Below are 13,002 nucleotides of genomic sequence, written 5' to 3' on the forward strand. Positions count from 1 at the left end.
ACATCACTTTATGTTGATAACTTAGTGGACAAATTCAGTCAAAAATACTGAGTGTTGAGTGTGTTACTGAACGCACTGACATAAAAAGTATTCTTATTGTGTCACTGAACACACGGGCTGTGCAAACAAATCAATATGGGAAATATCGATACAGTATCGCAGAAAAAAGTATCGCGATATATTGCTGTATGGATTTGATTGCACAGCCCTACTTTTGATAAGAGCAGATCTTGACGATCAAGCAATCCTAATGTTTTTGGTTTTTGTTGGTTTTTAATATTGAAATGATATTCAGCGTCTTTGTTTCTGTCCTCCACACTTAAACGTATTGTGTGTGTGTGTGTGTGTGTGTGTGTGTGTGTGTGTGCGCGTGCGTGCGTGTCTGTCTGTCTGTGTGTGTGTGTGCGCGTGCGTGCGTGTCTGTCCTCCAGACCATAGTAACAGCTATGAACACCCTGATGCCGCCGGTGCAGTTGGCCTGTCCACAGAACCAGTACCGGATCGAATACGTCCTCAACCTCGTCAACCAGAAGGACTTTGAGTTTCCATCTGTGAGTAGGAAGAATCACACACACACACACACACAAACATACATGCACACACACACACACACACACACACACACACACACACACACACACACACACACACACACACACACACACACACACACACACACACTGACTGGGTACACTTGTGTTCTCACTGTTCAAGCTTGTATGGGTGTATATGTGTTTGTTCATGTGTCCAGGGATGCAAACTAGTCACTCGGCAAGCAATCTGTATCGGCCGATTTTGACCTCAAATATGCGATCGGCTGATTGCCGATATTTCGGCTGATTGCCGATATTTTTTTTATATAAAAAAAAGCCCTATCACTAATCAGGCTTTCCAACGATATAAAATACAATGCCAATTGGTATTATTAAAGGGGAGAAATAATCGACCTAAAATAACGTTTCCAAACTTTCTTTGAGGAGTTTATATATCGGTGATTGGTAATCGGTGATCGGTCGATGATCGGTTGGGCAGATATTTCCCATAGGCGATCGGTGGCAAAAAACGTGATCGGTGCACCCCTAACGGTCACCTTTTGATCCCAAAATAGGGCACTTAATTGAGTGGTTTTGTGTTTGCCTTGGTATCTGTCACCTTTTTCACTCTGGTGAGTTTGCATCCCTGTGTGTCATGCAGCAAACACACCTGTGTGTGTGTGTGTGTGTGTGTGTGTGTGTGTGTGTGTGTGTGTGTGTGTGTGTGTGTGTGCTTATTTGCAACAGCTGTGTGTGTGTTAGGAGATGATAGTCCCAACATCCCAGGTCTTAATCCCTTGACACAGGTAGTAAGGGTTGAGGTTTGCTAATGATGTCTCAGTGGGTTATTGTGAGGGTTCGTTAGCGTGAGGGTTCCTACTGTCTTTGGGGTTTTCCAATTAACTAATAGCCCGGGCCTGGGGACTGAACCTGGAGGTCTGGGACAGTCGCTGTTCACCTCAGAGCTGCCTCTGTCGGGCTACGGGTTAATTCAAATTCATTGAAGTAGTTATTGAGAATTTCGTAACTTTTGAGTGAAGTTGTGGACCAGTGATGTAATTTGTGCACGAATGACATCACTGGTCCACAACTGAACTCAAATCAACTCTCAATAACTGTCAAACTAAATGAATGTCTACAGTTTTGGGATATGTGTGTGTAGAAGATGCCAAATCATTCAAAACAATAAGCGTTGCCTGGGAAACGCACATCCCATAATACAACTGTTCGCATCGCATCTCATAATAGTATGATGATTGATGATACTTGGGATGCCATTGCCAACATGGATGCGAACTAGGGATGCAGGGGTTAACCGGTTTGACTATTAACCGCGATTTAAAACGTCACGGTTATATAACCGCAGAGGCTCCGCTACACCAGTGTTTTGTTTCACAACAGTCCGTCAGTTTAAACTCCCATGCGGCGCAGACGGCGCTGGAAGGAGAGGAACCTGTCTCTCTCGCTTCGTTTCCGCACGGACTATTTAGCGGAGGCACCAAACACAGGCAGCTGCCATGTCTCCCAGTAGTAGCCAGTCTGTAGCCTAGCCATGGATGCCAGCCCAACATAAATGTTGCAATACATGTCCCGCAAGGTTTCTGAGATTAGGGGAAAGTCTGAGCTGGTGTTACGTTAAACCAAACGTGGGGAAGAGGCAGCGGATTTGTTTAGCGTTAACATACAGTCATTGACGTTAACGTTAGCTGTTGTGGCTAATGTTAGCTAGCTGGCCATAGCCTAGCGTACATAGTTCCTCAAGCTCGTTGTGACCAAACATCCCCGCATTTAAAGCACTTCATGCTCCCAGCGCTGGCCTAAACCATAGAGAACCTCATGCTTTACACGAAAAGAAACATCAAGGGTTTGTGTCAACTCCAAAAGCAACCCGCTAACGTTACATGTAGGCCTAATAACGTGAAGCTAACGTAGCTAGCTGCTTGGCAGTCATGATCTGACTGAGACAAGGAAAACAAATGCGCACATTTACATAACAAACACCAGTCAACACCACAGAGTGTCCTTTCTTTAATCCAGAGGGAGCATTTTCCAGTAAAAAGTGAAACGACACATGATGGCTTATAGTGAGGCTTTCCATGCCTGCCCCATCATCACTTCAATAGAACTGACCCCAATGCAAAATTCATTTCAGACGGCACATTTAGTTGCCAGTAACATGCCAATAAGAGTCTAAGTTACTATGCCTTTTGTGTTTTTTTCTGCAGACTAAGCAGCTATAGGCTTTCGCTTCTATAAAATAATAATAAAATATTTTTTGTATTATATATATATATATATTATATCAGAAATGTTGTTTGTTTTATGTTCACAATAGTGATGTCAGTTAGATTTGATTAGGTCAGAGCCATGGAATATTAAATCATCCATCTTTGCTCACTACATCTGCCCTTTCTTCTTTTTTTAATCCCAGGTGTGCATAAAATACAGGTTAAGAACTTATTTTTTTAAATACAAAAATGTGAAAAAAGTAACAATAGTATGTTTAACGTATCGGTTATTGGCCAGGAGAATATTTATCGGTTAGCGTAGGCCTATACTATCGGCTGTAAAAATCCATATCGTGCATTAGTATTCCGGAAGGCAGCAACTGTTAAGATTGTGGGGGAAATACAATAAAACCTCTATTTAGAGAATGCTCATGTGATTTTTATACGTCCATAACAATAATCGTGAAACCGTGATAATCGTGGTTTTTTCTCAGACTATAATCGTACATCAAAATTTATAATCGTTGCATCCCTAATGCGAACAGGTTAGCTAAAAGTTTAGCGTCACCAGCGAGGTTCCCCCAGCGAGGTTCCCCCACCGTTGCGGTCGGGGAACATTTCTAAATCCCTCGAAGGCCTGAAAGTGTTTCTAGGGGAAAACACTGACTCCCATTAAAGAAGAAGGTGCCAGACAGTTTGATGTAGCAATGCTGTCAAATGTAGCTGTTTTCTGTGTAATTTCACACAGTGTAGCGGGCAGAAGCATCTATCTGTTGTTGCAGTTTAGTTCACATGGACTGTTTCTTAAAAGGACCACTGTCAGTCCATTTCTTTGATGTTGAGATAAGAGTATCCATATGAACATAGGTCTGGTCCAGGGTGAAAACCCCCCCCGAAATTATCCTTTAAGTGTCGTGATTCCCACCCCTACCTGTAACAGAGTGATGTTGTGTGTATGAGAAAGTGTCTGTAATAGAGAGAGTGTGTGTGTGTGTGTGTGTGTCTGTGTGTGTGTGTGTATGAGAGAAAGTGTGTGTGTGTGTGTGTGTGCGCGTGTATGAGAGAAAGTGTGTGTGTGTATGAGAGAAAGTGTGTGTGCGTTTGTGTGTGTATGAGAGAAAGTGTGTGTGCGTTTGCATGTGTGTGTGTGTGTATGAGAGAAAGTGTGTGCGTGTGTGTATGAGAGAAAGTGTGTGTGTGTGTGTTTGTGAGAGAAAGTGTGTGCGTGTTGTATGAGAGAAAGTGTGTGTGTGTGTGTGTATGAGAGAAAGTGTGTGTGCGTTTGTGTGTGTATGAGAGAAAGTGTGTGTGCGTTTGTGTGTGTATGAGAGAAAGTGTGTGTGTGTGTGTTTGTGAGAGAAAGTGTGTGCGTGTTGTATGAGAGAAAGTGTGTGTGTGTGTGTTTGTGAGAGAAAGTGTGTGCGTGTGTGTATGAGAGAAAGTGTGTGTGTGTGTGTTTGTGAGAGAAAGTGTGTGCGTGTTGTATGAGAGAAAGTGTGTGTGTGTGTGTGTGTGTGTGTGTGTGTGTGTGTGTGTGTGTGTGTGTGTGTATGAGAGAAAGTGTGTGTGCGTTTGTGTGTGTATGAGAGAAAGTGTGTGTGCGTTTGCGTGTGTGTGTGTGTATGAGAGAAAGTGTGTGCGTGTGTGTATGAGAGAAAGTGTGTGTGCGTTTGTGTGTGTATGAGAGAAAGTGTGTGTGCGTTTGTGTGTGTATGAGAGAAAGTGTGTGTGCGTTTGCATGTGTGTGTGTGTGTATGAGAGAAAGTGTGTGCGTGTGTATATGAGAGAAAGTGTGTATGTGTGTGTGTTTGTGAGAGAAAGTGTGTGTGTGCGTTTGCGTGTGTGCTGTTTATATAGGCATACCACTTCCAGTCATGACTGCCACACATTTCTTTGTCTTGTTGACAAAGTAAAGAGTTGCGTAACTCGTCCGTATCTTTGACACATGGGAAAATGATTCCATGATCCAGCGCACTGTCATGAATGAGAGGGTGTGTGCGTTTGTGTGTCAGCGTGACAGATAGACGTGCGTACATTCCCACTCTGGAACAAGGAAGTAGCCTGTGTTTGGCCTGGATTCGGACCGTTCATGGACTCGTCAACCGCAAAAGTTCCTGTTAATTAACTGAAACTGCACCGGGACACACACACACACACACACACACACACAACAGACACACTGCTGCGTCAGTCTGGTCGGCCCACACCTTATCTACGCATGGGTCCCTCTGTTTAAACAGTATGACTGGGTTTATCCCACCGGACAGAGAAAATGCACTCCATATTTAAAAAACATATTAATTCCTTCTGATTGAGAAGCTGTTTGTCACTGTGCATCGAAAGCCTTCCAAGTGTCAGTTAAGCTCTGTCTGCTCAGGATTAGATGTACTGCTCAGGTCATATTATATATTATAAAACGGCTCTCTCAAATCAAGCAATCTGATTGGTTCACAGCCATTGTATAATTCCAGTAACCGAGTTCAATAACCCATGGCCATGGGTTATTGGTTGCCATGGCAACTCTCTTACTAAGAGAGTAATAATAAGGCTTACCTCAAATGACAACGTAGAAAAAAAAAATGGCGGAGACAGCTGTCAGATCCTTGTGAATCGATCTTCGCTTATAACTTTACTAATACTTCGCAGAAAATGATGTTTTGTACAAGAATAGATGCGGGCTAATGTCTTCTTTGCAAAAGAAAGGCTGTTGACCCCGCATTTAACCCCGCATTTAACCCCGTAACGTTAGTTGGTGTCGGCTTTGCAGAAAGCATTCAGCTTCTCAAGCGCTGAGAATGCAGCGCTGCGCTCGAGCTGCCTGTCGGGGATTCCAGAAAGCTCTCAGCTACTCAGCAAGCGCCAGGATTGGCCAATGTCAACTTCAGTCTCCAGAACGATCCAATCAAATCACCCGCATGTTCTTGCGGTCCCGCCTTACAGTAGTGTTTCAACTGACTCTATCAGAATGACATGCCAGTCGGAGTCGGACTTATAGTATTATTATTATTATTATATTATCATACTTGGAAACCGTTTTATAAAAGCAATATAGCACTCGAGCTGCGTGTGTTGTGGAATATATCCCCCTGCTCAGCAGTTATCCCACGAGGCCGCAGGCCGAGTGGGATAACAGCTGATCAGGGGGATATATTCTTCACAACACACTGGCTCTCATGCTATATTGCTTAATTATATATTATTATATATTATGAGCTGTGTATATCTTTGCAGGCGTAATAGTGACTTACAGGACAAATACAACTTGATTGAACTCCCATGTCGGCTGTCAGTTGAGGTGCTGTCCAGAAGGAGTGTGTGTGATGATGCAGAGGTTGTGCAGAGGTTGTGTTAGACTTTCTCCTGGTCATTTTGACATCATCAGTAGTCAGAATCTATTATTACCCGTGACATCATCACTAGTCATAATCTCTTATTACCCGTGACATCATCACTAGTCATAATCTATTATTACCCGTGACATCATCACTAGTCATAATCTATTATTACCCGTGACATCATCACTAGTCATAATCTATTATTACCCATGACAAAATGACAGACAGCCTTTACATTTTTCTGACATTGTTAAAAAAAATAAAAGACTAAAAATATTCGGCCACTGATTCGACGCAATGTAGCAAGACCAAAGCCCCCCCCCCTCACTCACACACACACCACACACACACACACACACACATACACACACACATTTTGAACCACACCACCAGTTCAATTTTCAAATATAACATTAGAGCAAAATGTGTTGAATAAAAGTTATTTATAGTTCAGTCCAGTTTTCTCAGTTCGTTTATAAAAGAACAGAAATGCTCCACTTCGGCATTTCCATGTTACCAGTTCAGTTCACTCAACAGAAATACTCCACTCCGGGATTTCCCAGTTAGCCAACAAACACAACTCTCAAACCCAAAGAAAGCTGTAAACGCTAAAGCTACTGTAACCGAAGCTAGACGTTTTGGTTGTCGGCTCCTCAACGGATTCCCTTGGGATGACGAGAGGATGAGAGGAGATGTTTTGTCAGGTTTGACGTTAGGAGGACACACGCAAATACGGATCAAACGCAGACTTAACACAGCGTAAATGCCTGGGTAGACTTAACACAGCGTAAATGCCTGGGTAGACTTAACACAGCGTAAATGCCTGGGTAGACTTGACACAGCGTAAATGCCTGGGTAGACTTGACACAGCGTAAATGCCTGGGTAGACTTAACACAGCGTAAATGCCTGGGTAGACTTGACACAGCGTAAATGCCTGGGTAGACTTAACACAGCGTAAATGCCTGGGTAGACTTAACACAGCGTAAATGCCTGGGTAGACTTAACACAGCGTAAATGCCTGGGTAGACTTAACACAGCGTAAATGCCTGGGTAGATTTAACACAGCGTAAATGCCTGGGTAGACTTAACACAGCGTAAATGCCTGGGTAGACTTAACACAGCGTAAATGCCTGGGTAGACTTGACACAGCGTAAATGCCTGGGTAGACTTGACACAGCGTAAATGCCTGGGTAGACTTAACACAGCGTAAATGCCTGGGTAGACTTAACACAGCGTAAATGCCTGGGTAGACTTGACACAGCGTAAATGCCTGGGTAGACTTAACACAGCGTAAATGCCTGGGTAGACTTAACACAGCGTAAATGCCTGGGTAGACTTAACACAGCGTAAATGCCTGGGTAGACTTAACACAGCGTAAATGCCTGGGTAGATTTAACACAGCGTAAATGCCTGGGTAGACTTAACACAGCGTAAATGCCTGGGTAGACTTAACACAGCGTAAATGCCTGGGTAGACTTAACACAGCGTAAATGCCTGGGTAGACTTAACACAGCGTAAATGCCTGGGTAGACTTAACACAGCGTAAATGCCTGGGTAGACTTAACACAGCGTAAATGCCTGGGTAGACTTAACACAGCGTAAATGCCTGGGTAGACTTAACACAGCGTAAATGCCTGGGTAGACTTAACACAGCGTAAATGCCTGGGTAGACTTAACACAGCGTAAATGCCTGGGTAGACTTAACACAGCGTAAATGCCTGGGTAGGCGCTAGGCGGACGAAATGGAGCTCTCTGCTCTCTACTCACCGGCTGATTTGTGGTAGTGTCCTCTAGTAAGAGAGTGGCGTCAGCGGAGGACCAAAATGCGAGACTCAGTAGCCATGAACAGCCAGGAATGGTTCTCGCGCTACTTTTGCATGCTAAAATGAAGCTGATAATGTACAATTTGATTCAAGGGATGAAAAACCCTTTCAAAGTACAACACAAACTGTCTATTTTGCTGCAACTCGACAGTGCTGCTTTTTTTACTTGAGTTCCACTTTCTACTTCCTGGAAAAAAACTGGCCCATTGGAGTGAATGGAGATGTCGGAACTCTTCTATTATACGGCTCTGATTTGTGGCACTCATAAACGGGCTTGTTGACAGAGTCTGGTGCGTGTGGACGTACAGAGTGACGAAAGCACAGCGTCGTCCAAATGACGGACAATATTGCCGTAAAGAGTGATTTGCAACACAACGATATAAACGATAGAGCGTCATATGAAACGATAGACATTTTCGATCGTGAAAACGATATATTTCATCATATCGCCAAAGCCCTAACTGGATATGAAGAAGTAGAGACTGAAGTACTGTACCTACCAAGTGCATCCAAAGGTACTTTCTACAGCTACAGTACCAACTGCTGTGTCCTGCGTGCATCAATCAGTGTGTTCTCAGCAACGTTCTCATATCCTGAATGTTGGCTCCACCTGCGATAAAGTTTATTAACCCATTGATACCTGATGCAGCATTTGTGTGTGTATCCCTTTAAGACGTGACGCGCTTCGCGGTCTTAAAGGGATACACACACAAATGAGGGATATACATGCAAATGCTGCATCAGGTATCAGTCGGTTAAACAAAAGAATAACACTTGGGTTATTCTTCGGTCCAGATCAGAATCTGATGAAGGTCGTTGGACCGAAACGTTATTCTTTTGTTTAATAAACCTTATTGTAAGTGGAGACGGTGTGCGGGACTTTAATTGGGTTTTCCCTCCTCCTCCGACGCACCTGTCCCAGTTTAGGTGTGCAGGTCGTTTTGCTCCTTCCTTCATATCCTGAATGTGAAAATTCCCAAAAAGACACAAACCTTTTGACCAATAAGTTCAACAAATTGTGAAGTTGTTTGTCCCTCCTGCCATGTCCCAGTCTGTCTGTCCCTGCTGCCATGTCCCAGTCTGTCTGTCCCTGCTGCCATGTCCCAGTCTGTCTGTCCCTGCTGCCATGTCCCAGTCTGTCTGTCCCTGCTGCCATGTCCCAGTCTGTCTGTCCCTGCTGCCATGTCCCAGTCTGTCTGTCCCTGCTGCCATGTCCCCGTCTGTCAGCCGGTCAGTCTAATGGCGACCCACATGGGCGGGCGAGGTGCCTCTGCCCTGCTGGAATGCGCCTCTCTCTCTCTCCCCCTCCGCCCCTATTTACCTTTACAGACATGTACACAGGCATCGGCCAGGCACAACGTACACGCATGTGGTGTCAACAGAGACGCTGCTGCGACGCACAGCGCAGACCATCTCTCTCCTCCTCTCTCCCTTTTATTACTCGTCATATTTAGAGGGAGTAGATCTTATTACATATCACATATCAAATAACAGTCACTGCTTGCAGGCGGCACATACACACTCTTCTTTCTTTCTTTGATTGATTGGTTGATTGATTGATTGGTTGATTGGTTGATTGATTGATTGGTTGATTGGTTGATTGGTTGATTGATTGATTGATTGATTGATTGGTTGATTGATTGATTGATTGGTTGATTGATTGATTGATTGGTTGATTGATTGGTTGATTGGTTGATTGATTGGTTGATTGATTGATTGATTGGTTGATTGATTGATTGATTGATTGATTGGTTGATTGATTGATTGATTGATTGGTTGATTGATTGGTTGATTGGTTGATTGGTTGATTGATTGATTGGTTGATTGGTTGATTGGTTGATTGATTGATTGGTTGATTGATTGATTGGTTGATTGATTGAGTTGATGTCCCGATGTCGGCGGCTTCATTTATTCCAGCAAATAAACAATTAGTCCCTAAAATATTGTGAATACACTGTAAAACATTTGGATCAGAGGGAGCTTAATCTAGTCTTGATGTGTTTCATATGAAAGTTTTAGCATTTTGAACATGTTTTGGACCAGTGCATCATTAGCTTCATTATGCTAATCATGCAGAAATATGAGTAAATGAGCCTTGTTGTTGTTTTGTGCAACAATAACTGATGTTTGACTTTCTTTTCTTTCTTTTCTCCACCTATTCCCCCCCTCACTAACTCTATTTCTCACCTTCCCTCTCTCAAACCCACCACTCCCTCTCCCTCTCTCTCTTCACCCCTCTCTTCCCCTCTCTCTATCTCTGTCTCTTCATCCCTCTCTCTCTCTCTTCACCCCTCTCTTCCTCTCTCTTCATCCCTCTCTCTCTCTCTTCACCCCTCTCTTCCTCTCTCTTCCTCCCTCTCTCTCTCTCTTCATCCCTCTCTCAGGAGTTTTATGAACATGCGAAGACACTCTGGCAGGACGAGGGGGTCAAGGCGTGTTTCGAGAGATCCAACGAGTACCAGCTCATCGACTGTGCACAGTAGTAAGTAACCTTCATGTCAGTAGTCAGTAGTAAGTAACCTTCATGTCAGTAGTAAGTCACCTTCATGTCAGTAGTAAGTCACCTTCATGTCAGTAGTAAGTAACCGTCTGCCAGGCCGGCTTCAGGTCAGATAGCAGATTGAAACCATGTGACACCACATCATTTCAAGTGGGGTTTGACACTTTGAGGATTTGCACACGGCACTCATTCATTCAGTAATTGATTTGCACACGGCACTCATTCATTCATTCAGTAATTGATTTGCACACGGCACTCATTCATTCATTCAGTAATTGGGGCAACAAGACAGAATAACATGACTAATAATACAACATCTGCGTGGTATTCAAGATACCTCCATGCTAGTCTTAAAGGGACAGCTCACCCTAAAATCCAAAATACATATTTTCTCTCTCACCTGTAGTGCTATTTATCCTCTAGATTGTTTTGAGATGGTTGCCTGAGTTTTGGAGATATCAGCACTAGAGATTTCTGCCTTCTCTCCAATACAATGGAACAGGATGGCACTCGGCTTGTGGTGCTCAAAGCACCAAAAAAAAATATTTGAAAAACTCAACAGCAATGTCTCTTTCCAGAAATCATGACCCGGTTACTCAAGATAATCCACAAACCTTGTTGTGAGCAGTTTTCATGTAGGAACTATTTTCTTTCGACCGAACTGCAGCCGCTAGCTGCTAGCTAGTTCCTACATGAAGCTAGCAGCAGCTAGAACAGCAGCTAGCTATCGGGTGTAGTTTGGTCAGAAATAGTTCCTACGTAAAACTGCTCACAACAAGTCACATTCAGTCACATTATCTATCTCTCTGTCTGTCGGTCTGTCTCTCTCACACACACACACACACACACGCACGCACACACACACACACACACACACACACACACACACACACACACACACACACACAGTTTTACAATACACTGGTTGAATGGCAGTGAAGCAGCTGAGAGGGGCAGTATAACCTGAAGCAGGACGTGCAGCAGCTCTGGCTGATATGTACACTGACAACACGTTGTGCTGTCTTGATTATCTCTGTCGCTATGCGTGTCAACAGCGCCACCTCTCTGTCACTCTTCCATCCTCCTGTCCGCTCTGATTCAGCATCTTTCCTCTTACATCTCCAAAACACAAGCTTGTCAGGAATAAAGAAGAAGTATGTCCTAAGTGTATTTTATTCATTTGTTTGTTTGTTTATTAGTTAGCCTGGCCTAGCCAGTGACTCATAGGAATAGACTACGTGACAACCAGGAAAGACTAGTGACTACTGGAGAGTCAGTTGACAGCCGGAACAGGGACGGCACCCGGGTAGCAGTATGGGTTAGCTCCCCAGCCTGCGTCTTCCGTGAGGAAGAAGCCCAACAAACCCACGAGAGGCCTTTTAGGAGGGCCATTCAAGCCGCAAGTGGAGTCTGCAGTGCCACCAAGTACTGGTACTGCATGGTGTCCACTAAGATACCATCACCTCGGAATGAGATGTTTGGAGCGGGGGAGTCTGGTGCAGCGCACAGGTCGTAGACCTGGTGAGACGAGGGAGGAACCCGGCCGGGTGGCAACCCACAGAGCCCGGTCCCTCTACGTACCAGAGCCCTTCTCCCCTCCCCCGGTCCCGGCAGAGTAGTTCCGGAGCAGTGGATTGAGTGGCCCTGACCGCATGACCACCTTCGACCCTCCCTATAGGGCTGACCGTGGGTAGCTACTGGGACGTAAGTTGGGGCTTGGCCAGCCCCGGCTGGGTCACCTGGGCGAGGGTGTATGATGTTGCGAGACCCGAAACATCCTATGACCCCAGGGTACATCACTGAGGATACGTCCCAGTTATGCATCCATGCGATGTTTTTTCTTTATTTAATAGAGTTATATTTATGGAGTTAGTTTAGATTGCATAACACCGTTATGAAGCCGTTTCAACAGCTCAAAGGTAGTGAGAGCAGCTGATGACAGACGCTGGTGTCTACGATGATGATCAGATCAAAACAAGGAGACAGTTGTCAGGTACCAGCAGCAGGCTGCAGTGTTGGGGAGCAAAGATGGCAGCTGGCTGAGTCATGTGGAGAGCGAGGGAGGGGTGATGTGTGAGGAGGAAAGCTACTCTGCTCTACTATGGACTGAGACAACTGACTTTCATAGATTTGTGTTGATAAATCACTCTAATGAGTGGATATTACCTGCCCTTTGAATGGCAGGTAATGGCATAATATTGTTCTTTTGCGGTGTGAGACGAGGACCCCCCCCCCCCCCCCCCCTATCTGAAGCAGTTAACACATTGACTGCCAGCCGTTTTTTTCTTGCTGTAGATAGCTTCTGCCAGGGGTTTTTTTGAGGATTCTAGGCTCATTTTACAAGAGCCGAGGTTTCTCTTCTGTTACGACTTCGTGAACACCAATCATCTAAAAATAACTAATAGAATGTGTGCTTTCTCTGTCTAAAAGAGTTAGTTTGTAGAGTTAGTAGTTATGTAAGCATTAGCAATTGAATACAGCATGGTTTCAGCATCAGAAAAAATATTTAGAGATAAACGGCTTTTTGTGAAATTCGATAGCACACTCACTTTAACCATTCATTTTTGGCATCAGTAAGACCT

General features: G+C 44.3%; 1 protein-coding gene across 1 annotated transcript in view; it reads left to right on the top strand.

Moving 5' to 3' along the window:
• LOC310794805 (guanine nucleotide-binding protein G(s) subunit alpha) overlaps positions 1-13,002 on the top strand; it is a 67,784-nt gene that overhangs the window by 22,986 nt on the left and 31,796 nt on the right. The window contains exons 4-5 of the mRNA XM_083656857.1: positions 432-551; positions 10,305-10,402. Coding sequence (XP_083512983.1) covers positions 432-551; positions 10,305-10,402 — 218 coding nt within the window. The remainder of the gene's footprint in view (positions 1-431; positions 552-10,304; positions 10,403-13,002) is intronic.

This window comes from Poromitra crassiceps, assembly GCF_964638095.1.
Source record: "Poromitra crassiceps genome assembly, chromosome: 20".
Taxonomy (NCBI): domain Eukaryota; kingdom Metazoa; phylum Chordata; class Actinopteri; order Beryciformes; family Melamphaidae; genus Poromitra; species Poromitra crassiceps.